Source organism: Vanellus vanellus (genome assembly GCF_965231255.1).
Source record: "Vanellus vanellus genome assembly, chromosome: 3".
NCBI lineage: Eukaryota > Metazoa > Chordata > Aves > Charadriiformes > Charadriidae > Vanellus > Vanellus vanellus.
Window position 1 is genome coordinate 47,436,196 of NC_138907.1, and position 25,050 is coordinate 47,461,245.

General features: G+C 44.4%; 1 protein-coding gene across 2 annotated transcripts; it reads right to left on the reverse strand.

The window, feature by feature from the left end:
* Positions 1–9,089: 9,089 nt before the first annotated feature.
* Positions 9,090–24,502, reverse strand: TAF5L (TATA-box binding protein associated factor 5 like; the record flags this gene model as incomplete). Of its 2 annotated transcripts, XM_082481558.1 has the most annotated exons (4): positions 9,090–11,074; positions 15,860–16,584; positions 19,401–19,505; positions 24,361–24,502. In XM_082481558.1, the coding sequence occupies 4 exons, from the start codon at positions 24,500–24,502 to the stop codon at positions 10,277–10,279; spliced, it is 1,770 nt and encodes a 589-aa protein (XP_082337684.1). In that variant the 3' UTR covers positions 9,090–10,276. The 2 variants fall into 2 exon arrangements, with proteins under 2 accessions (XP_082337684.1, XP_082337683.1); XM_082481557.1 differs by lacking the exon at positions 24,361–24,502 and having other exon boundaries at positions 19,401–19,681.
* Positions 24,503–25,050: the final 548 nt, after the last annotated feature.

The following is a 25,050-nucleotide window of genomic DNA, read 5'->3' on the forward strand; positions in this document are numbered from 1 at the left end:
GTGCAGGTCACACCAGGGGAGGCCATCTCGGGCTGGCTGTCGGGTCTTGGTGGCCTCGGTATGTGGGTTTGGTCTTGGTCTGGAGAAGGAGAAAATCTCCAGGCAGAGGAGAGCTCCAGCCCCTCAGAGGCACCACCTGCGCGACCCTGTGCTCACACTGGTGGCTACAGGATCCGTATCAACAGGCCTTATGTGCCCATGCTCAGACTGGAGGCTACAGGATCCATACAAAGAGCCCTACATTGTTACTATTTCCTTCACATCTTACTGCTTGGGGTACAAGCCATTTTCCAAAGCATCTGCTGCCCCTAACCCTGATTTAAGAAAAGGGACCTGCGTCCCCGGGGATGCAACTTTCCTGAGGCTGTGCAGTCCTGGAAGCCAGAGCAGGGGACTGACCCCAGCACCCTGTTTTCCCTGCTGGACAGCCCGGTATAGGGATACCTACGCTTGACTTTTAAAACTTTTTGTGTCAAGCTGCTTTGTGAATTGGTTAATGTCAGCTCGTGAGATTTGGTTTGCGAGAGCGCTGTTTGAGCAACCACACTTTAAAGTCTGCAAATGAGTAAAATTGTATTAAAAGATCTGGAGAAAACACAAATACAGCATTTTGCTACCACAAATCCTGTAGTCAAATTCCCAGTGTTTAGGGAAATCGAGGGGTTAGCACGCCCAGAGAGCGTGCTAAGGTGAGTGATGGAGCCTCATCCTGGGAAAATCATCACCTCGATGGAGCTGTTTCCCTGGGTATTTGCATAAATTAGCATAAACCTTCCTTGCAGCCCTCCGGCAATACCTGAAATGTTGTGAGACCCACACCGTGAGGGCAGCGGCACAGCCACCTCACCAAAGATGTTTGGTTTTCCTCCTTTCACACCCAGCCTCCCTGCCCTTTACCATGCCATCCTTTGAGGCTGCAAGGAGCAACTGTGCATTTCAGCGAAATTCCAGGGTCACTTCCCAGTGCTTGAGGTGCCTCACAGAACCAAAGCAAACAAAGCCCCGGGACAGCCGGGCGCCAAGGCCAGCATTCAGCTGCTGAGGCCGGCACTACAGCCCACGGTGGCCATTGTCGGGCCCATGCGTGTGTCCTGGTTTGAGCAACACAGGATTAATTTCTCTTTCGGCAGTTTTATTTTTCAGTAAAGTCTCCTCTAATGCTTGGGAAAATTGCAGTTTTAGAAGACCCTAGTGTCTGAATTTGTGAAAATACTTACTTTATAGTCAGCTATGGTATACGGGTTTCAAGGTCTGTGTTTTCAAGCTTGCCGGGTGCAGGGATGAAGAGGAGTGAAACCTGAGCACTTGACCCAAGCTGGCCGACAGGATTGTTTCATACCATGAATGTCACATTCAATATAAATTAGAAAGCTTGCTGAGGAGTTCTCTCTCTTCCTTGATGGCTGTGATCCAGAGAACTTCTTGCCCCAGTGCCGGACCCCTGACGCCTTCCCTTCCTCCTGAAGCCATAGCGCTCGCAGTGTCCAACATTTGCGGTCCACTGCTGGGAGTGTACAGCTTCCTACTGAGAGAATTGGCTGAGTATAATCCTGTATATTTTATATTGGTATTGGGATCAATACTGGTTCTTTAGTGTTATTAATGTTAATTATTTAGAATCATAGAATGGTTTAGGTTGGAAGGGACCTTAAAGATCACCTGGTTCCAACCCCCCTGCCATGGGCAGGGACACCTCCCCCCAGACCAGGTTGCTCAAAGCCCCATCCAGCCTGGCCTTGAACACCTCCAGGGATGGAGCATCCACAGCTTTTCTGGGCAGCCTGTACCAGTGCCTCATCACCCTCAGAGTGAAAAATTTCTTCCTAATATCTAATCTAAATCTCCCCTCTTCCAGTTTGAAGCCATTACCCCTCATCCTATCACTACATGTCCTTGTAAAAAGTCTCTCTCCAGCCTTCTGGTAGGTGCCCTTCAGATGCTGGAAGGCTGCAATAAGGTCTCCCCGGAGCCTTCTCCAAGCTGAACAACCCCAACTCTCTCAGCCTCTCATTTAGCCGTATCCTAAAACCTATTTATATTTCAACCCTTGTGTTTCCTTGTTTTTTCCACGATCCCTCTTCCCGGGTGGGGAGGGGTCACCGGGTGACAGAATAATTGTCTAAACGACAATAAATTCTTGTCGGTTCCTCAAACCGTAACAGCCTGCCAGCAGCGGTTCAGGCCATCGCCGACCCCGCTCCGCACAAGGCCTCTGGGAGCAGCGCCCGTGTGGAACCTCACCCCTACCAGCTCCACGGGCACCGGGGGGAGCGGCTTCACCGGCTCCTGGCGAGCACCGCCCCGCTGTTAATTAGTGCTTCGCCCAACGTTGCCGTTGGGGACGGAGCCGTTGCGCCTTCCCCTCAGCGCCCGGCGCCGCGGCGGCCCACCAGGGGGCAGGGCGCCGCCCGGCGGCAAGCGCGAGGCGGAGGGAGAGGCGATTTTTCGCGCCTCTCCCCCGCGCGGAAGGGCCCGGGGGACGTTTCTGGCGCCGGCGGCTTCCCCCAGCCGCCTTCGAAACGGAGACGCGACCAATCGATCCCTCGGGCGAGGAGCGAGGCTTGGCGGGACGGGACGGGGCGGAGCTGCTCCGGGACGGGCCCAGCGGACCGCCCAGCCGCCCTGTGCCGGCCCGCTGCGGCCTTCGGGGCAGGGGCAGAGGCCGAGGCCTCGCCCTGGCCCTGCGCGGGGCCTCCCTGTGAGGGGAATGTTGATCTGAACTCCCTGCCTTCCCACCCCCGCCGCCAGTTTTAGGCCGGTTTCAGTGTTTCTGGTTAATTTGCTCCCCTTTGGGAAAAGCAGCGCAGCACCTTGCCGCCTCTCGCGGGCACAGACAGGGCCCTGTCAGCACCCTTATTAGGCTTCGGCCCCTTCGTGTCCTGAACAAACGGGCTTTTTAGAGCAAAACTATATAAGTCTGTTAAAAGAGGGAAGACCTAATAAAATACGATTTTATTTTAATAGGAGGGATAGTTAGTTGAGCCTGTTGCGGCCTGTGAGGAGCTGTGTACCACTGCAGGCTGTGTGCTGTGGTGCTGCCCAGGGGCCAGTGCCCTTCTCTGTGGCCACACCACATCCCCCCACACCAGCCCCAGGCTGGCCACCCCTGTGTCCAGGAGCTGGAGGTTAACTGGGGTCTGGGACACCATACTGAGAGCAACCCTCTGGCCTGGGTGCAATACAGAGCGCTGGGAGGGGGGGGGGGCTGTTGCCCAGCCTGCCACAGCCCAGGCCCCCTTCCCCTGCAGGGTGCTGGAAGATGCAGAGGGGAAACTCAGTGAATGCAGGGGAGGGTACAGGTGAAAGGGAGGCAGGTGCAAGCACCACCAGAAGGGCACACTCGAGAAAGTTTGCAGAGATGTGGGTTTCTGTCTTTGGCTGCTGCAGGCTGTCCTGTCCTGCCCAGCCTGCGCTGTCCCCAGGTTATCTGATTGGGTGTGTGGCAGCTGATGGGGTTGCATGTTGTAGATAAAACTGCAAACACTAGATTTATATGCAGTGATTGCTTGATACTGAAATAGTTTTTCAGCCTGTTCTGCATCTGCAAGGAGAAACAACGGGGCACTGCAGGACAAAAGCCTTTGCGTCAAGTGAAGCAAGCAGTACAAAAGCAACACAGTGCGTTGAAATCCCACCATGCACGTTCTTTTGCAGTGCCATTTGAAGGCAACCAGAACATCTCCATCACAAAATTAAACCTGATTGAAGTATGCAGTTCCCACTGCCAGGTGCAGAGTGCACCCGAGCCGGAGGAGCACAGGCAGCTGGAGCAGCAAGGCGTGCAGGGTGGGGCTCTGACATCCCTGTGTGTAGATGTCACTGAGATGCATGAGGTGATCGCTTGATAAAATTTTGCAGGTAAGCACCACGTGCTTGCAATAAAATAATCTCTGCAGACACAAACAGTGCTTCAGGAAGGCAGGTTCTCTGCACTCTTGTCTCCTGTGCCAGCCACAGCATGAGGGCTGTTGGAGAATGCAAGATGGTTTTGCTTGAGAGACTTTGGAGAAGTAATGTAATAAATAATCATGGATAAGTAATTAAAAAAAGAAAAGAGAAAGAAAGCCAAGCACCCCCTGTCTCTGCCCTAGTGAGATCTGACTGGCAAAGGTGATCAGAAGTTCAGGTGCAGCAGAGCTATACATTCCAGTTTGTTTTACGCTTTGCTTCTGGGAAAAAAACTAGCTTTAAAAAACACAACCCCCAAACTCACAGATGGTTACAAAGTCATCCTAAGTGGTCATGAAATATGTGCGCTAGTGGAGTGGAATTGCCAGGAGGGAAGAGCACGCCAAAATTCTGGCTATTCTTTTCCAGTTTGTTTACCACATGCAGATTGCTCTGCTATTGCCTTAAGCAAAAATGGCAAAAGCAACAGCAGTCCAGAACATAAGTCGCCAGCTAAGCTGCTCACCAATACAAAAAAATGAGCAAAAGCTGTGCAAACATGCCTCGTTTCAACTCCAGCAACTGGCTGAAGTTGTGATGTGTTAACGTAAAATACTACGAAGTTGTGTGTGTGCTCACAACTCCAGACCTCGGGATGTACGAGCTAATAGCTTGGGCTTGGCTGCTTTCTGGTGTTGAACTACATGCAGCTCCGGAAGGATCTGTGCTAGTTCTAAAGGGCAAATTGTCATTACATGAGTTTTGCTTTGCTTTTCTGGATGCCAGACAAATGGCTGTCCTCCAGATGGGGTCGGCACTAGTTTGCCTGGGATTGTCTTACAGCGTGACCCCAGTGTATCACTGCAGTAAGCATGTGGCAGTTTCTGCCCTTATTTGCACAGTCCTTTCCCTCTCCATGAAGCATCACCAGCTATTGCAAAGCCAGGCCCAGGGCTGGCCTAAGGCAGACATTAGAACAGACAAGGTACTATCACTGCTGTCCAGAGATGAAGAAACTGCTTCTGGCAAAAGTGGTTTGTTATCTAGGGGCCTTTTTCCCTTTAGTGTCCATCTACCTCTCCTCTACGCATCGCTTTTAGGAACCTCCTGAGACTCATGCAACCCAGCCTTTGGATGTTTCAGTGGGAGCATTACTGTGCCACTAAATGGAGCCATCACACTCACTGCTTCTGTCTAGGTAGCCCACTTACCAAAATGTAAAAAAGAGAGTAGAGTCTGATCTAGCACCTTCCAAAATAGGGGCAGGGTGTTCAGGATATTCCCTGAATATCCCAAAGGATATCACAAGATCAAAGGCTTCTCTCAGATGGAAACAGGTAGTTCAGTATGTTACAGCCCACTTCTGTTAAACAATTGGGATGGGGGAGGGGGGGGGGGGGGCGGAGAAGTAAAACCAAAAAATCCAAAACAAAACACCAAAACCAAACATGCTTGATTAAAGAAATATCTTCAAGCAATTTATGAGCAAGGAAGGCAGCTTGACTATTTCAACAAGCTGCTTTGACCAGCCCTACTATCCTGCCAAAGCTGCTGGCGCGGGTGGTGTTGCACCATGTGTAGCAGTGTGAACAGAGGCATTGCTGCTGGGTTGGGGGAAGAAGCGGTAGTAAAGAAGTAGAAATGGACACCACCATGGTCATAATCCCTGACATGCATAGCTTCTGCACCACCTCCTATCCCGTCTTTCAGAGCTGGGGTAGTGATACTGGTACACCCTTTCCTTTTGATGGTGGGGTAGAGGTATTCAGAGTTTCTTCCTCCTGTTCTCAGGCAGTGTCAGCAGAGCACTGTCCATGTGCTAACTGATATGCTTGTACAGCACCAAACACCATCAAGTCCTGTTCTTGACTGATCCCCTGGCTGTATGTGCTAAAATACTTTTGTTATCAGACTTGTCATAAACAGAAAATCATGACACCACTGAAGATCACAAACTTATGCAAAGAGAAGAAAATTTTATCCTAAATGGAACTGCAAAGATTTGGACTAGGTAAGAAGGCAGGGCTACCTGAAGCAAGCGGAGCTCTGAAGTCTTCTTGTCTAACCCTCAGCTTAATGCAGCCGATGCCTTCTCCTGTTTGAAAAGAGGACGCGTGTTTCATTTACAGAGTAACACCTATGATATCAAGTTATAGAAATAGCTTCCACAGCTGCCTTGTTCAAGAATTTCACCATCCCGAGAGAACATTTCTGCAGGATGACAGACATGGTGGATAATACCTTGTTTTAAACTGGACACTGAGAGAGAATATACCACCTTCTCTGTGTAACTGGCACTCAGTGCTGTTGTATAGCAGTGTCCAGGAAACAGAAAGCCAGACACATGTTTAAAATTGTTTAAAAAAAGATTACCAGTCCAGAGACAGTTTTTACCAGTATTTTGTACTTGAAATACACTGAGCATGGTGAGCATTGCTGAGTTATTTCAGTCAGTTTGGGCTCCTATCCAGTACTTTTAAAAAAATCCCATAGCTAACGTGCAGCATGACGGGATAGTCTTTGGCAAGGAACATCCAGGCAGTTAATTTAACTGTCACATCGATGTCTTGTAATGGTACAGTTTTAGAGCCTGTCTCACCATGAGCAACTAGACACCACTCAGAAGGAAGGCCATTTCAGGGCTTTGTTGAAGAACCCACTGAGCCTGGAAGACTAACAAACAGTCAGCCACAGTTGAAACAAGGTTAGCAAAATGGCCTGAAGTCCTTTTTATTTTTCTTGGCGAACCCAAAGGATCTGTTAATGGAAATATCATTTCTGTAAAATATTTTTAGACTTAAGACACTTGTTAGAGACAGCTTTTTCACAAAGGAACCAGAGTGGGGAGGAATAGGATGAACTTCATCGTTTGGGAAGTTGTTTAGACTGAACAGCGTGGCAGCACGCTGCTCAGGAGATGCCAGTGTTAAAAGTGGGAAGGGCAACTTTAACATAGACCTGTGAATGGGCATAGCAGTTTGTTTATTAGAGCAAATACCCTTTCCTTTCATAGTATTCAGTGTCTAAGCAACTAAGCATGGACTTGTAGCTCAGCTTTGTCTATATTTACTGTCGCCTGGCCTACCTGACACCTTTTGAAAGGCTGTTTTGCTGTTCAATGCCTTTATCAATTCAAGAGGTTAGGGAACAGAACAAAATGATCAGATAACAGATGTCAAAACTAAGGAAATACCACCCCACCCCCCAAAAATCAAGGTGTAGAACTTCCTGCTGCAGCAAAATGTGGAAGCTACAAGTATACAGCTCATTAATAAAAGGGATGAGACAAAATTAATGGAAACTAAATCCATCAGCAGTTATTGCAGATACATAGCCTGCAGCTCTGGAGGTCTGTTTAAAAAAAAAACAAACACAAAACCAAACCCAAATCCAAACCCGACTAACAGTAACTGTGAGAAGATAGGAGTGTGTAAACCATTGGAAGGATCACTGTCTATATGCCCCCTTTCTCTGAGCATCTCCTGTTCACCACTGCCTGATACCATGCAGCTTCTGGTGCCAATGAGCATTGTCCAGGAGATGCATGAAGTGAGCAGAGCTTTGTGGGGGAAGGAGTACCCAGTTACCTGACTGAGAACTGCGTTACACACAGGCTCACAAGCAGCAACAGTCCCTAATGTGACACTTAAATATTAAGTGCTTAACTACGTCAACTTAAATGCTTTTGTGTTCTTATGATATATATTTAAAATAGAAAAGGGAAGGGGTCTATGCAAATGCAGACTTATTTCTGAAGTACACAGTTAACAGAGATTATGGTCCAAATTTTGGTAGACTTAATGGTATTCCTTCCTCCCACTCACACTTTCCTCCCAATTCTGCCTTGAAATTCAGCCTGTCAATCAATTGCAGACATTTCTTATCGTCTAGATTATTTTCTGGCTTCCTGCCTTCAAACACTTACATTCCATGAGCATCAAAAACTGTCCACACAATACAGAAAAGTTTTTAGGTTTGAAGCACATCATTAGTGATATCATTTTTCCAACATCTCAGAAATCACTTTCACATCTTTTAGTCTATGTACATATAACAGAATTTTCTTCCTAAGTCTCTACTCATCACTTTTATATGCAAAATACTTCAGAATAACCAACTAATAAAATGCCCAATTCCACTGTAGAAGTAAGATGTTAAAGGGAAAATTTGCTCTTTGCCCGTGTGCCCCCCCCCCGCCACTCCTCCCCTTTTGGTTGCTGTTCATCCTACTTCAGGACCAAAAATCCAGCTGCTCTAAATCTAAACACTACTCAGGACATATGGCAACAAACAACAAAATGAGTACCAGTGAACACTGGTAAGCAGTATCAGCTCAGTAGATCTGAAGGAGAAGGTCTCTCTAGAGACCCGCATAGCACAAAGCATCAGCAATACAACCATCTCCCATGCTGTGGTGGTTTTTTTTTTTTTTTGGTTTTTGTTGTTGTTGTTGTTTGTTTGTTTTTTTCAAAATGCCTGATCATAGTCTGGGATTGTTGAGCTGCTTCACACTTTTGATACCAGCTGTCGAAAGATTAGCAGTGCCATTCAGCTCCAAGCATACAGAGGGGTTTCTGGTACTCGCAAAGCTGAGCTGCAGCACACACTGTTACTAATCTCAGAAAGGTCAAACACTTTTCTGATAAAAGGTTTTGGTTATTTACCAACCTAAGTAGGAAAAAAAAAAAAAGGCAATTGTGAGCTGTCATCTAAATTCTTAGATTGTTTGGATGTTCTGAAGAGAATTCTCTCATGAAAGTCCGGAAGGTCTAAGGGACGCTGAAGGGAATTATCACTTGAATACCCACAGCCTGTCTAGAAGACATTAGGATTGTATCTTTGCTGAAAAGAGGCATTTTAGAACATCAACCCACAGAGTAAGTGTCATGCAGCACTACAGAACAAGACCTTTTAGTGCACAGTGTCAGCCTGAAGGTGTACCTAGATCCTCCACATGCATTTGAGCTGACCTACAAAGCTGAGTCAATACCCTACTCCACGACCTGCCAAATCAGCTCTGTGGAAAGCAAGTAGGGGGATATCAAAACAACACACACCAACCAAGCGAGACCACCAGATTCAGCCTCCAAGCGCCAAGCGGGCTCTGGCTCAAGCAGTGTAGGAAAAGCATGCTCCTGTTCTCTCCTTCCCATGCAAGTCAGACCAAGTTTCCCAGAAAGGGACCAAACCATTTTGTTTTAAACTAAATGCTTTTAATAGAAAACAAAATACAAAATAACTCTTTCCAGAAAGCAGAAATATTTAATCTCTCCAAATGACAAACTAGAACGTGCTTTTTCCATAGATCCTTGTTGTAAATGCTGATGATTTATCTCACAAAGTGTTCATGAAACTGATATTGCAACATTTTTTGAGAAAAATTCAACACTGGCAGAGCTGCCTCTGTGTACGCTCAATAATTTAGTAATACTATTTTTTCCCATGTCACTTTGTGTGTGTCTCTTTCCCCGTCCCCCTCTCCCTAGACTGCCAACTTCCATTTACGGAAATATTTCTGTGAGGTGCAGTGGTGGATTTACATGCCCCGTTTCCATTAGGAGTCCAAACTTAGCCGCTTCAGTTCTACTGCGCCCTCCCTCCAGACAGGGCAAGTTGTTTATTACCCTTAAAGCCACCACTCTACCCCCACTGTCCTCCCATCCTCAAAACACAGTGCAACCAGACTCAGAAAAATTCCTAATTAATAGAACATAAATACAAATATCACAGCTAGTACCAGGAACCAAACCCAAATGACAATGCAGAGATGGGCCCCAACTGAGGTCAGATTTACATCCCCATACTAAAAAGAAAGATGGTATTTTCTACTTAGCTAGTCCAAAATATTCCAGAAGTGCTATAGGGAGCTGTAATATTTAAGACCACTATCAGTGTAGAAAATACATAACGTTCTTTTAAAATATGGGTCTTAAAATGCTGGTCCTCTGCAACACCAGGAAAACAAAAGCGAAACAAAACAAAAAACACTGGGCCAGTAGTTTTCCACACACTCAAGCCTCAGTTAACAGTAGGTAAGATGTGCCCATCAATCAATGCAGGATATTTAAGTGCAGGTCAGCAGCTTATCTGGTTGGCAGTTTAATTTGTTTGGACCAGGCTTTTGGTTTCCCCAGGCTACTGGATTTCCTCCCCTTTTCCCCATCCCTACAAGGTTAGAATGTATACCTATTTTCATCACTCCTCCTTTTTTCCTTATTCTGTTCAACACCACAGTCTTTTTGGGGGCAAGACATTTTAAAGCATTTGCATCACGCTGAACATGCCTTTCAAGGGGACAGAGGAAGAAAAGTGTTTCACAGTCAGTAATCTCAGCTTGCAATGGACTCTGGCATTCAATACACCCACCCGCTTCCCTAAGAAAAAAAAATTAATGTTCCTGATTTTCTTGTGCAATTCCAGTCACTAGAAGAAGATTACAGGCCATAAACTGTACGCTCAGTACATTATTCATTTGTCCGGTATATACACCAACCAGTTCACTGGAAGACCCATCTGCAGGGGCATTGCAGTAAGTGTTCCGAATGTCCCAGACCCGGACTGAATTGTCCATCGACGCCGAAGCAATTAAACTACTGTCGGGGCTAAAAGTAAGGCTGGTTATGTTGTCCGTGTGCCCCCTCAGTTCTTTGTAAAGAGTTCCTGAGGCCAAGTCCCACAGCTTTAGCCGCTGGTCTTCACCTGCAGATGCCAGGTACTTACCATTGGGAGAAAACGCAAGCGCTAGCACAGGGCCACGGTGCCCAGTGAAAAGACGCACTGAGTTGCCTTGCTGAGTGCTCCACAAGCGCACAGTTTTGTCCGTGGAGCCTGTCGCTAAGTAGTTGGAATTGGGGTGGAACTTGACACAGTCAACGTCCGCCAAATGGCCTGCGTATATTCGCAGTGGGTACGTCCGATCAAATGACCAGAGCCTTGCAGTGCGATCGTGGGAACCACTGGCAAAGTACAGGCTGCAGGGGCTAATATCCAAGTCCCAGACAGGATAGGCATGTCCTTGGTACAACACAGTGTTTGTAAAACTGCCGAGGTCCCAGTATCTGATGGACATGTCCTCAGAACAAGATAAGAGTCCTGAACTGTCTGAAAGGAACCTCGTGCTATACACAGGTCCACAGTGCCCTCTCAGGATCTTCATTTCTGTGCCTGCGCTGTCGTCCTCTTCCTCCTGGTTGGGGAAGAGAAAAATAAACAAGAAAGGAAACCCATGTTTATCTGTTCAACAAATACAGGAACCACCATGATGAAAACAGGTGGGTGTTAATACCAAAGGTGTTATTTTAGACATGGCACGTTTTGTGCAACTCTGAAGCACAAACATTGCTAGTGCATTTGCTACGTCTAAGTTAATGCTGAAATGGGGAGATAAGAGTTTATGTAAAGGTTTTATCTTCATTTCTAGTAGCCTCATGCCCACTCCAGAAGGCACCTTTAACCTGGGATTGTAGGCAAATAGGGAAAAAAAAAAAAAAAAAGAAAAAAAAGTATTTTATGACATTTTTCCACTTGCTAAAACATATGCTTATTCCCTATCCGCTCTCTATTAAACTTTTGGCTAAGATGTTGAAACAGATTTTGGCATCTGCTCTTTTGGTGTGGTCATTATGGGAAGGGAATCTCACAATAGAGAAAAAGAAACACAGATGTCTTAAACAAAAGACAGGAGATGGAAAGACAAAGCATATTTGGCACGCTGTCTGCTGGATGTTCCTTCTCAGTCCCACACGTGAACAGAAACCCAGTAGGGCTGTAATATCTATATCCATGCAAGCTCCATCTGGATGCTTTCACATCTTCACCCTTCAAGAACAGCAAATGTACACAGCTTATTTAGGTCAAAGGATCCATTTTGGGGTAGGAGAAGATGAATAATCACAAAAAGGATGGCACTGGTAATGTTTCTATCCTGTAATTCTCCAATTCAAGTACCAGGGCAGACAGTCAACAAGTAAAGGCTTTCACGTTTAAAGACTGCTCAGTGAGCTGTGCTAAAGGAATCTCCTAATGCAGGGTGACAGTCTCTGAAAGTCTACTCAAGTAGCATCTCTTGACAATCAAGGGCTACACGCAGCACAATTTTCAACAAAACTCAACTCAAGGGAGTGTCCTTGCCCAAGAAGCCGGGGTCTCACTGACAGAATGTGAGATAACCATGGCTTGGGGTGCACCTGTGTAGTAGCTTGAGATAACCCTTCCTCAGGGCTGTCAGGCAGACACTTTTCCTCAGTACTGAATCAATAACACTCGTCCACGGACAATCTCTGCACATCAAATTCAATACAACACCCTTTTGTTTGTGAGCAGCCCCTTTAACTTTTATCATCACAAACTGTCCTGTTTCCTGCTGAAGAAGCACTTCCTGCCCTGAGAGGAAACCAATTCCCCAGGGCTGCCGGACCGCTGACGACCAGCACAAGTCGGTGCGTCGTGAGCAGCTCTCTTGGCTGACGTGACATCTCCTGTCCCTGACCTCAGGATGCAGACAGTTTTGCTTCAGACTTAGCAATAGTCCTGAAAGCTCTTCTCCTCCAGTGGTTTCAAATCTCCCATCAGAGGTGAGCAAACTCTGACTTAGCTAGCTTGCTGCCTTTCTCCCATCTCAACTGCGTGTTTAGGGGTAGGCAGCAAGCTGTGTTGGGCAATGCTAATTCTCTTCAGAGCAGTCAGTGCCCATGGGATTTTTATGATGTGGCTGGGAGCCAACTTCATCTCTACTGTGGAGGTGAGGCAGAGAGAAATTGCAGGCTCTAGCATGCAAAGCCCCATTCTTATTCAAATGGCTTTTTCTACCTCAGATAGAACATTGCTTGCTGGAATCCACAGCATCTCTAGGCTATGTCACCACATTAAAGGAGAGAGGCTGATACCTGCAGCATTTTATACTATTTAATTATGACCATAAGATTCCTGACAAGTTACCAGTGGAAGCCCATTCAAGTTACCGATATTGTACTACAGTTTCTGTAAATTCTGCAAGTACAGGTACTTAATTTTATGCCTTCAAATTCATACAGGGCTTCTTGGGGTGTATGCAAGCACATACTCTTTCTCTTACAAGGACCTAATCTTCTTTTCTTGTATTACAGTAGCAGCTTATTTGACAATGCCTTCTGCAGCCTTCAAAACCACACTCCTATATGGTCACAGGTAGCAAATCTTATCTTTGACTTCTGTTTGACACCCATTTGGCATAACAACTGCACACTGCTGTTACAGCTCACCAAAACCAGTATACCTATAACGCTTCTGAGTCACTAAACTTTTCCATTTCCTCCCTATCCAAGTAAGTCTGCTGACCAGATTAACAAAGCAGCTGGAAGTTCAGCCACTAAATTACTACCTTGCAGAATGAAGCTTCATTTTTTTGTCAGATCAAGCACAGTCTTCCTTGCATCCCACAGCTACTACCATGTAGGTAAGCCTTTACAGCAGCTATAGAAAGGTTACAACCTGTGCTATAAATCAGCAGGGAGGCAGGGAATCTCTCTTTATAATGTTTTTTCAGGATTCCAATTTCACACACTGAATATGTTTCCTGGATATAACATACCACCGGGCACGACGCAGATATCCATTAGCTCCTTCTGAAGTGGTTCATTGCTGCAACCACTGCATGAACAATTTGTATTTTCTTGGAATGGATAAGAAACTAAGTTACATAAGCCTATTTTAAGCACACACACTAAAAGCTATCTTTTAGTATTTGTGCTACCCATTTTGAAAAGAAGAACTATCAAAACAGATTTTAAGTAATAGGACAGAACTGGAAAATGTACCAACACTACTAAAATGAGTCCAAGAAAATTTACTCTTCAACAGTGAACAGGGAATCCTCCTGAGCAAGTACAAGACTCCCAAAAATTGTATTATTAAGAAACTGAAAAGAACAAAAACGTTGGCATGTTTTGTTTCGCAGGACATCTTCCAAATGATACACCTATGGACAGACTGCCCAACTCCTCCTCAGCTATTACTTAAATCAGTAATGGATTTTGCATGACAGTCATCTGGACCCCAAAAAATTTACTGCTGATGCATTTAACCTTGTAAGCAGCAAATATTATCTGGCTGACAAAAATGATCTTTATCTTTCACCCAGCATAGGCCTCAAGGGAATGAGTGAGCCTCAGAAAGCAACAATGATAACTTCAAAAAACTAAACCAAAACATTTCACCCCCATCCCCCACGTACGACCCTGTGGGTGTCTCTGTATTTCAACTGAGGGCTCCCAGATACTGGAATTTTATTTCCTTTGTAGTCCATAGGCTTTCATTTGCGTTTTTCATTCAGGACACACAACCAGCAGTGTGTTCAGGCTGGTATCCTCCCTTAACTTTGAACTCCTGATCAGGTCACTATTTGTTTTGCCAGTGGTAGAAGTTATTCAGGGTAATGATGACTTTGATCTGTGCTGGTCTTTGACCAGTTTTTGGTTTTAGACCTGTGCATAAATACTGCAGGATACACAAAAAATTAAATACCCAACAAGAGCCATTTGTACTCAAGCTTCCATAGCTGTTTCATAATACACGTACAGTATGCAAGTACGTGCCTTCGTGCCAAAAAAGGCTAATATACACTCCTGATAACCTGGCAGTATCTCACTTTTCTATAGTCTGGAGCCAAAGGAGGTGACCTGCTGATTTACCAGAGAAATTATCCTCTGTCACAGATTATTGACATTTGGTTTCCATGACAAGAAATACACAGTCACATGTCCTAGAACTCTTGCATCTTATAATGAAAACAAGTCCATAGTTCTATCTCGGGCTAGTCTGACCCACTTACCTGCTCACTCTGCAGAAAGAGTTAACCTGGGAAGAGGTGAGCATGCTGCTGTGCTATCTCACCTGGATGCCTGCTTCTAGTTCTCAAGCTGACTGACAAAGCAATCCCTACCCATAGATCCCTTCCGACAGCAAGCTCTCTGCACCCTTCCAAAACAAACAGAACCCTGCCACTAGGTATTTTTTTAAAAGAAGAAAAAACAGAGAAAAAAAGGATGTTTCTCCTGCTAAATGCTCAACACAAGAACAAATGAGGCTTTTTTTTTCTCCCCCTTCAAGAGGGGAGTGCTTAAACAAAGGAAGAGTCACAAATTCTGATCTCTAACCAGATATAAGATGCTACGTGGGCAGCTGTGGTGAGAGGGGAGGAAGGGTGTGACTAGAAGGCAAAAAAAAAAAAGTAAGCTAGAAGATAATATCTAGCCTAGCATGTGAAGGCAGAGACATCCCTGTCCTTGTCTCCAGCACTCCAGCGTAAGAAGCCTCTGAAGTTTCTACAACACAGATTCCTTAACAGAGACATTTTGCGTAATTTTTCCATGCTAACTCTTCACCTCTGGTTAAGGTGGTTCCTTAAATAGTTTTGCACTTGGGCATCCCTCCTTCTTCCCGAGGTCTCAGACCAGCCACCTCTGGCTCCTTCCTCCCTTGGTCTTTATTTTCCTCTTCCTGTGTCTCTCCCCTTCTCTCCACCCTTCTGACTGGTTGTTCTGAGCCAGTTTCCTTTTAGTTTTCATTTATCACAGTGCATTTTTACTGTTCACACCTCCTTGTTTCATCTTCCCATCCATAAGAAGGCTCCTCAGGGATGGGAGCCTTCTCTAGTCACCTGTCGTTACTGGGCTGCCTGTGTACTGTCACCTGTTCAAGGACAGCTGGAGGAGGGAGATCAGCACCTAGGACTAACAAACTATGACCCGAGCACAAACTCATTGCACCTCAGTGCAGCATTTACAACCACTGCAGAAAAGCACAAGGATGAGAGCAGGCTATAAAATTTGTGCGTCAAGGCAGACAGGTTGTGGAACAGCCTCACAGTCCCTTAAGACATTACTAGATACTCCACAATGCATGTCCAAAATACCTGGGCAGAAAAGGGGGGGGGGGGAGGGCAGGGCAGGGGCACGGGGAATTAAAAAAAAAAAAAAAAAAAGAGCATCCAGACCTCCTCATCCAAGATGTCACAAGCCAGGCGGATGCGGGACACATCAACGAGGTGGGGCTCAGATTTTAACTTCCTGGAACGCAGGCTCCACAGCTTCACACATGAATTATCAAACCCAGCAGCGAGCAGCTTGCTATTTGGTGAAATCTCTGCAGTGTTCAGCAACTGCTCTGTGTTATAGAAGGCATAGAAACAGATGGTCGTTAAGGAAGGGGGCCCGTCCTTGACACGTTTAATGCTGTCCTGCAGTAAATCCAGCGCCGCCTCATTCTGCAGAATGGAAGCCGGCACGTCGCTGGGTTCCAGGCCGTTGCTCTCATTGCGCGAGGAGCTCCCACCGGCGTAGAGCTGGTAGTCAGTCCTCTTGGCGGGCTGCACATCCAGGTGAATGTGCAAGGTCAGGACTTTACACAGGGCGTTGTTGTTGTCACTTTGGAGGTAGCGAAGAAGGTAGTTGTAGCTGTCCTCTTGAAGGCGGATGACGTACTTGTTGTCCAGAAAAGCCCGGAGCTTCAAGTTGGACAGGATATCTTGAATAGTCATGGTAGTCTGCAACTGCTCAATGATATCCTTCTGGCTGGCGTTCTGCAAGAACATGCCATGGAAGCGGCTGTAAAAACTGTCCACTGTGCTTTTTAGGCCATTCTGGACCATGTTCAGATGGAGGTAGACGAAGAGGGGATACAGAAGAGGCATCACTTCATGGCTGTGCTGAGAATCTGAATCTATATAAAAAAGAGCAACAAACTTTGAATGATTTCTCGATCCACTTTCTACTGGGAATAAAACAGAGCAAGGACAATTACTGCAAAAAGCCTTGACAGTGGCATCAGAGAGCAAGCAAGACGAGACACTTGTTGGCACACCTACACCAACATCTTCTATCACCTAAAGGGTATACACAGTTCCTATTTACAGATCTGAAGAGAGATTTTCAAGTCAGTGAGGTATGTTGTCAGAACAAAATGCAGAGATTTCAAAACCCTTTTTAGGTGTGGACCAGCTATTAAAGTACAACCTCAAACTACGCTGACAGCTGAATTCTTCCCCTATGTATTTAAAAAGAATATGCCCTCTGTTTTTTGCAATAAATGGACTTAAAAATTTTAAAATAGTATTTAATATGTTTAAGTCAAAATTATTTACCTAGCTTGTGCGGGCCTCAACTTAGGTGGCTTTTTTTCCTTTCAGCTTCAATAAAACTTGCATGTGGTGCAATTGGATGGAACTGATTTGTCTTGGGGGGAAAGCAAGCTACAGTTTCCAAAATGTACGGCAATATGCTGTGCTCCTGTTTTATTTCTGTGCCTGCTCATGTGTGTGCTTTTCTCTCTCTCTCTCTCTCTCTCCCCCTCTCTCTGCCAAGGCAAATCCCAGCAGTAATTCCTAGTACACAGTGTAACAAACTCCCGATTAGGCTGTGCTGTACCTTGCAGAGACTAAGCTGTGCGACAGCTCCACCCCTCCTGCATCAGCCTCTTGGGGCTGTTTCCCTCCCACGTCCAGCCGGCTGCAGGGAGCCTAAGGAGCAGAGCCCTGCCGCATAACGCGACGGCAGCATGCAAGGCCAGAACAACGAGTTGCCGGAGGCCCAAATTACTGCAACAAAATAGGCATTGCTGGTCCTCAAACAGCACTGCTGGCCCTCAAACAGCAATGCTTCCTTTCAACTTGTTCTCCCCTCCTGCCACTCACCCATGCATATTCTTTTTTTATCCCTTTTCCATTAGGTTATTTTTCCTCTCCTGTTGAGCACTCTTCCAGACTTTCTCTGGTCCACACTCTGCCTCTCTCCCATTTCTATATGAGTAACTACAGAGTACGAGTGTGGTGTGCAGTGTATACATACATATTTGCATACTTAGGTATCATTCTCATTTCTGCCCCACTGAAACTGGGCCAATGCCAGTGAAACCAGCGGTCTGTATGTAGTAAAAGCTCTAAGCAGCCAGCAGGTGCTCTAGTCCGGAAACGCAACAAGGGGAAGGACTCCACTCTGCAGCAGGGTAAAAAGGGAAGAGGTGGGAAGTTGCCAGAAACAGGAGTGAAGAAAATGTTCCCCAGGAACACGTGAAGAGAGGTTACAGGAGCTGGGTATGCCGAACCTGGAGAAGAATTAGGGGGTATCCAACTGCTGCCTTCAGTACCTAGTGGGACATTATGGAGGAAAAAGAGCCAGCCTCTTCTCAGATGTGCTCAGTGAAAGGACAAGCTGCTGCAAGGGAAATTCTCACCAAATCGCTCAGCCCTGCAGCTGGGGCCCAGAGACGCAGAGAAATCTCCACGCTTTCTGATTTTCAAAACCTGGCTGGACAAGGCCCTGAGCAACCTGATCAAACTCCAGTCTTGCCTGCTTTGAGCAGCTGGTTGAACTAGAGACCTCTAGAGTAATTCCTACATTATTCATTGGTCCTAGTCCCCTGCCCACTCCTCAGTGCCCCTGAGGGCAGGCATCACAGAAATGGAAAGTGTCCTGCTGCGCATTGTGGCTGACCGGCAAGTTACTCCCTTGCAGAAACAGAAGCAGTTCATGTGTGTAAGAAATCGAAACTGAGCAAGAGGGACAAAAAACATGAAAACAGTCAACCTGAACACCAAAACCATGCCTACCACTTCTCCAAGCGATATTTAATCCACTGAACAGAGCAATCATGCTTCTCAAAAATCTATTACACTGTATGGATTTGCCTCCAATACTAAAGCACAATGGTGTTGAACTGCTCTAGATGGCAAGGCTGAGACTCCACTATTTTCTGCCTCTGCCTTCCTCATTCCCTTTCCCTTCAGCAACTATCAGGAATATTAATCCTAGCGTTATGCATACTGGGGTCAAATCCTTACACTGGACAAACATAGGTGTGCCCAAAGGCAGGAAGAGTGGCAACCTCACCTTCCTTGGTACTATTCTCCAAAAATCCTATCTGCTTTCTGTTTCCCACATTTGGGAGTCATAGAAAAAATAAGGACGTTCTCAGGAGTACCCCTTTTCTTTACTTACTAAAAAATTATTAAAAAAAAAGAAAAATCATTATTGTCTTCTGCATTACAATACTGAATGACAATTTTTTCACTTTCTGTCATATACCTCCATTATCAAAGCCAGTACAGGTAAATTTAAGGGAACAAATTCTCCCTTAAAAATCTAGACCATCATAAAAATAAGCTAATCATGAATAAAATTAAAAGCCCTTATCTAGGAGACAGCATAGAACTAAACTCATTTCTAAGTTACCTGCCTTTCACATAAAATACTCTAATCTTCTTGTCCTGTATATGTATGGCGTTGTCTAGAAGATATACGAAGGCCGAATGCTTGAACAAGAAAGGGCAGTCAGCTATCTACCAAAGCCAAAGGTACTCAGCACTCAGAAAACAACAAAAAAGAAAAAATAAATATTTCGAATTGTAGCAACTGAAATCTCAAAACTAGAAATCAAAAGATTGTCAGAGACATGATTTTAAATTTTACTGTATTGTCCTTTACTCACTGAAATGACAAGAAAATCAGTTACTTTCCTCTTCCTTGCTTCCCCATATTTACCTGTGAGAAAATTGCGTAATCGTCCAAATTGTACTTCATATTGCTGTGGCTCTGCCAGGCAGGGAGCTGCAGACACAACGTTGGCACAACCAGATTCAGATTGGACTGTGAAACAAAATAAGTAAAAATTAAATATGGATTTAAGGAGTTTTGCATGTGTCTGGAAACACAGCTTCTCATAAAATTCAAGGTAATGCAGCCACCAAGATGACATTTCGTCTTTTAAACTGTCCAGGGATGACGTAGTCCGAAGCATCTAAACACAGGATTATCAGATCATGAATGAGAAAGTGTACTGAAAGCTTAAAAAGACACCCTAAAAACCTCAGCAACTCACCTGCTCTTTGCAGAATGCATTTTGAAGTTTTCAAATACGACCTTACGTTACCAAGAAATACAGAGTAACACTGTCACAGATCCCTTAACTGTTTTACAAAATTCTCAGCGGTTTTACTACTTTGCACTCAGAAAAGATGAGGAACGGAATTTACAACTTTCTCCAAAAGGAAGTTTCTTTTTCAGCAGGATGCACCAACCATCGTGGACAGGTCTGCAGTGACACTTCAGAGTCTCAAATTCCTCGTCCCAGTCATTATCATTTACAACAAATTATCATCGTTACCATTTACTAGTATCCCAGAGGTGGTGGTGAAAACACACTGAATTTCTAAGCAAACTCTTAGTAGCTTTTAATCAAAATGTGTCCTCCTCCCTGAGGATTTTAAGTTAAAGGGCAGCTGGTATCTGACCACAAACCCAATTGTTACGGTCTCCTGAGGTGGTGGTAAACTGATTTTTTAGAACCAGTATTGACTCTGGTAAAAGTGGTTCTGAACTATCTAGAAAAGGAATTGGCTTCTCCTTCTCTGGCACCAAACCTTTGTTCTTCCGGAAACCTCTCTGAATCTGACAGGGGACTTATTGTGCAAGTTTACAGACACCCACCAACATACCCTAAGCATATACAAATACCAGTGATTAGAAATGCAAATCATAAAATTAAAACTGATACTTTTATTCATCTGCTCTTCTAAGAAGAGCATAAAGGGTTAGAGGAGTTTCACTGTTTTCCTTTCCTATTTTTTTTTTCAGTTCATAACTGTTTTCCCCTCCACAAAACCTATCTTCATTACTCACTTTCAACTCCTTCAACTTCCTTCAGTCTCCCCTGTCCCCCATGCTTTCCACCCCCTCTCTTTGCCTTCCTACTCCTGACTGATGGCTTTTTGTTCCAGCAGTTGGCTCATGCACAGAGGCACAACTCTGACAGCCCTGGAAGTCTATAAACAACATCATCAAATGTTCACATGCTAAGGAGAGATAGGCCAGCCTCCAGCTTGTCTCAATGCTTCTAATTAGAAAGAGATCAGCACATGGTGTACATACAGGCAGCCTGTCACTATTCTCCCCCCTCCTCTCTCTCTGGTAAGACACAGGTCTATCTTCCTGTAGCTTATGGAAATACAGGAGGTATGTTTACCAACTCCCCAGGGCAATCTGAATTCAGCTTTGGAAACAGAGAGCTGAGCTGTGTTCATCATCCCCTCACCGGAAAAAACAAATACAGATTCCAGCACCAATGTCCTATCTTCTCTCAAATCAGTTTAGAAATAAACAAATATAACCTGTTGAAAGGTACAGATACACTGCGCTTTCTACAGCCTGGCTGCTTCAGAAACTCAAAGCTGGTAAGAACTCCAGGCTCACATACTGGTATTACTTAACGGCCAAAGTAAAAAAAACTCCACTATTTGCACTTAAAATTTAATATAATCAATATTCAGCAAGAGAAAGTAAACTGCATGCGCACACCTGTAGTAACTCAAAAATGCTTAGTGACGGTTATCAATGTCACTCATACTACTCACTGTAAAAGCAAAGAAAAACAGAAATATGAGGCTCTGTCTTTTATGCTATGTCACAAGGGTCAGCTCTTCACAGAGGTCTGGTGGCCTCATTTCAGCAGGAACAGGAATGACTTGCTACCTTGCTCGTGCCATGCAAACACAACTTACTGTCCTTGGCTTTATGAAATGCTCCCTCCGTGCCCCCTATAAAATCTTTCTCTGCACAAGCAACTTAATTCCAAAATTAAGATGTGCTTCATGCTTTAAAGAGGAACATCATCTTTGGCTACCTATCCTGAACAGTCTGACTAGGCAATCATTGTGCCCTAACTCTTTCAGTAATGATGCTAGAGCTTGTTCCCATAAAGCAAATGGTAAATGAACTGTACATACCAGACACTGTAACAAGTTCAAATTCTCATTCTTTTCCTTCCCAAAACTTTACACCAACTAGAACTGCAAAAAAGATCAAGAGCTCAACTGATTCCAAAACAAGAGTAAAATTGCAGGTGTATTTTTCTCCTGGTGGAAATAAAACACTGGCCATATCCTTCTCGTATATTAGTAAATCTACCATAGTTTCTTTTCCACCTTCCTCAGTGGTCATTAGAACATCTATTGGAAACATCTCCTCCTTGATTTCACTTCCAGTAATTGCAGCCAGCTACGAGACCTGATACCAAATTCAAAGGAACTCACCCCTATGTCAGGGATATGGACAGTACCCCCCTGATCTTGTGTGTTGGCTACGAGCAGCAGCAGTGCTTCCAGCTAACAAATGTGGGGCTACTGTCAACGCTGTTGAACAGCCACTGATTCTTCTTTTATTTGAGTATGTCGATGTACAATTTTACATTATTTCAGATAGTCCTATGTGTCAATAGGATCCTATGGGCAATATTAGAGGAACACGTTCCTTAGTCACTCATTCTGTCCTCAAATATTCTTCTAGTTTTCCCATATATAGTCACGAGGCTATATTTTATTGCGGATGCAATTGGACAGGGTGCTAGGATAATCTCATCTTGGCTGCCTTTCCCTTGGATAATCTTTCAAGGTCCCTTCCAACCTGGGCTGCTCTATGATTCTGTGAAGACAGACCTGTATGGGTATAGCAAGTATATGAAGCAATGGGGAAGGGCAGAACTGAAGATACTCTGGAAGAAGACAAAGTGAAATGCTAAGGTAAAGCTGAGAAACAAAAGTATTTAAAACCAAAAACAGAGGACGCTTTTCGCTGTGAAAGAAGAAATCACAGAACTGAAGACAAAAGTAAGCAACTTTTCCATTTATACAGGCTGGTTAATTTAAAAGTCAAACAAAAGGAAAGAGCTGAAAAAAGCAAGGTGAGTTTTATTAAGGAACAAGCAAAACATCTTCAGAAAAAAATATTTTATTGCTTTCCCTGAAATAAAGCAATGCAGGCTTTAGAATCTGGTCAGTTTTTATTCAGTTTGCAAAACTAAGACGACTGCAGCAGAAAGTATTTTCAGCCTCTGCTGTCAGAGTAAGTACAAGCTGGGTTTTTCTTTTTCAACAGTCATTCATGGAATTGCAGCATACTCACTGACATCTTACTACGAGCATGTTTGACAAGAAGAATTAGTAAGCAGCTGAATACATGAGAGCAGACCATTTTCAGTTCTAATGAAAACTGATGACTAAGTTCTGAATCACCAGCCACAAAACCCTTGCACTGGCAAGAGGATACAGACTAGTAAGAAGAAATTTAGTAATAACATTTGGTGGAAGATTAGTAAAAAGACAAAACCCAATCACACACTCATTCACACTCTCTACTGAAACATTTTTTTTTTCTGCGTGTTGCCATATGCGAATGCAAGGGCTTGCAATCCAACTCATCTCTCTTACTTCAGATACTCTTGTGTCATCCTGGTATCGATTGGTCACAAGTTCTAATACCATTTCAACACTGACCTTTCTACTGACCTGTCCCCTAAAATCTCCCATCAAAAACAATTCAGCATTTTACTCTGGTTTCATTCCCTCCCAGTATTATTCCAGGGAGCTGCAACAACCTTCCGATAGTTACTCTGAAAACAGCAAGAAAATGAAAAGTACTAAGATGATGTAAGTCACTTCTAATAACGAAATATTACCTGATTTCCTTTAGGCCCCTGAGACAGTCAGCCTGGACACTTACCCACAAATCACTCATTTTTGGATTGTAACTATGGCAAAATACTCTAGAGGTGGAAAGAGCTATTTTGGCATCCAATCTTATCTAGCTACAATCTCAGACTTATACAGCAACTAATGTTTTGTCAAATCAAGCTGTATCACAAGTAACTAAGGTCTCCACCACTCTTAGTCACAATCTAAGCAGTTTCATTATTAGAAAACACTTCTTCCTTGCGTTTTCACCCAAAGGTCAGCCCAGTATTTTCTATTATTAAGTAAATTTCATCTTTATAACCTCCATGTTGCTTGCATCCTTTCAATATTTGTATGTGCTCAAGCAGCAGCATAGTTTCTAATAACAAAAATAATTATTACAATGAAGACTGCCGCAGACAGGATTTTAAAAGCAGAGAGTGTAGCAGGATTCAGAAGCCTTTAAGAAAGAGGAGAAAGGGCATGCAGGGAAATAAACTCTCTTGTCCACTGAAGGAGTATTTTTTTCAAGTGACAGAGCAGAGCTTTCACAACTAGAAAGCTGACGAGGCCAGAGAAAGGAACTGCCTGTATCACTTCCATTTTGCATGATACAGCTCTCCTGGAGCACAAAGGTACAACACATCTTCCTGCTTCTACTTAATTCCTCATCTAGCTGCTTCTCACCTCTGTCCCAAAGCACCACTACTCACCAGACTTCATGATCTTTGGGATACAATACATGTGTTTTCCACTACTGTGACTTGGTATTTCAGCCTGCTGATCCACAGACTGCGAATCTCACCTTTTTACACTTTCATCCACGTTTTCATTCTTCAGAAGTTCGTAACTTACGCCAACTTCACACTGGGAAATCTCTCTATTTCAAAAGAAGAGCTGTCCATACGTGCAGACTAATTAATGTAGTTACCAATATACATACTCACACTTGTCACAACTCGGCCAAGAAGCATGCATGGAAAATACGATAGGATTACCTGTGAGATTAGCTGCCATCTCTTCAGCAGTCTGACACAGCCTCAGCCCTTGTTTTAGGGGACCTTCTGAGTCCACATACTGACGGCGCTTGAGGTAGCAGGACACTGCCATCTGAATCTGTTCTGTGCGTGCGCGTTTCATGACCTCAAAAGAAAAGAAAGAGTTCTTACTGTGTAGGTATACGCTAAGACTGACAGAGAACAAACAGCTCAGTATTTTCATTGCTGAAGTCAACCAATTTCATTACTGAAGTACGAAACAAAACCTTTAGGCATGTGCCTCTCAGTACTAAGGTGTAACCAGACACTTTGAATCAGATCCATGAAGATACTTTGCTGCCTCATTCTACTAATTTCACCGAGGAATCCAAATACTTTTGAGGATTCTGGACTAAGACTGCAGTGGTAAGCTGAAGTACTTGATTTTGTTAAAAATTAACTCACAAAAAGGGAACGTTTCTCCTCCTTGCTTTTTTTACAGTAGCAGTTTGGGTATTCTTCAGTCATTTTCTGATTCCTCTGCTTGACCAACCAACAAAATGATATCAGAAGGGTCAAGGGAACAAGAAATTAATATACATGAAGGAAATTTCGGAATCATAATGCTTTAAATAACACACCAATTTTACCTATTTGGGGAGTCCAAGAAGCAACGGCTTATTGATTGAACTTAAAGGTTAGAGCCAGACT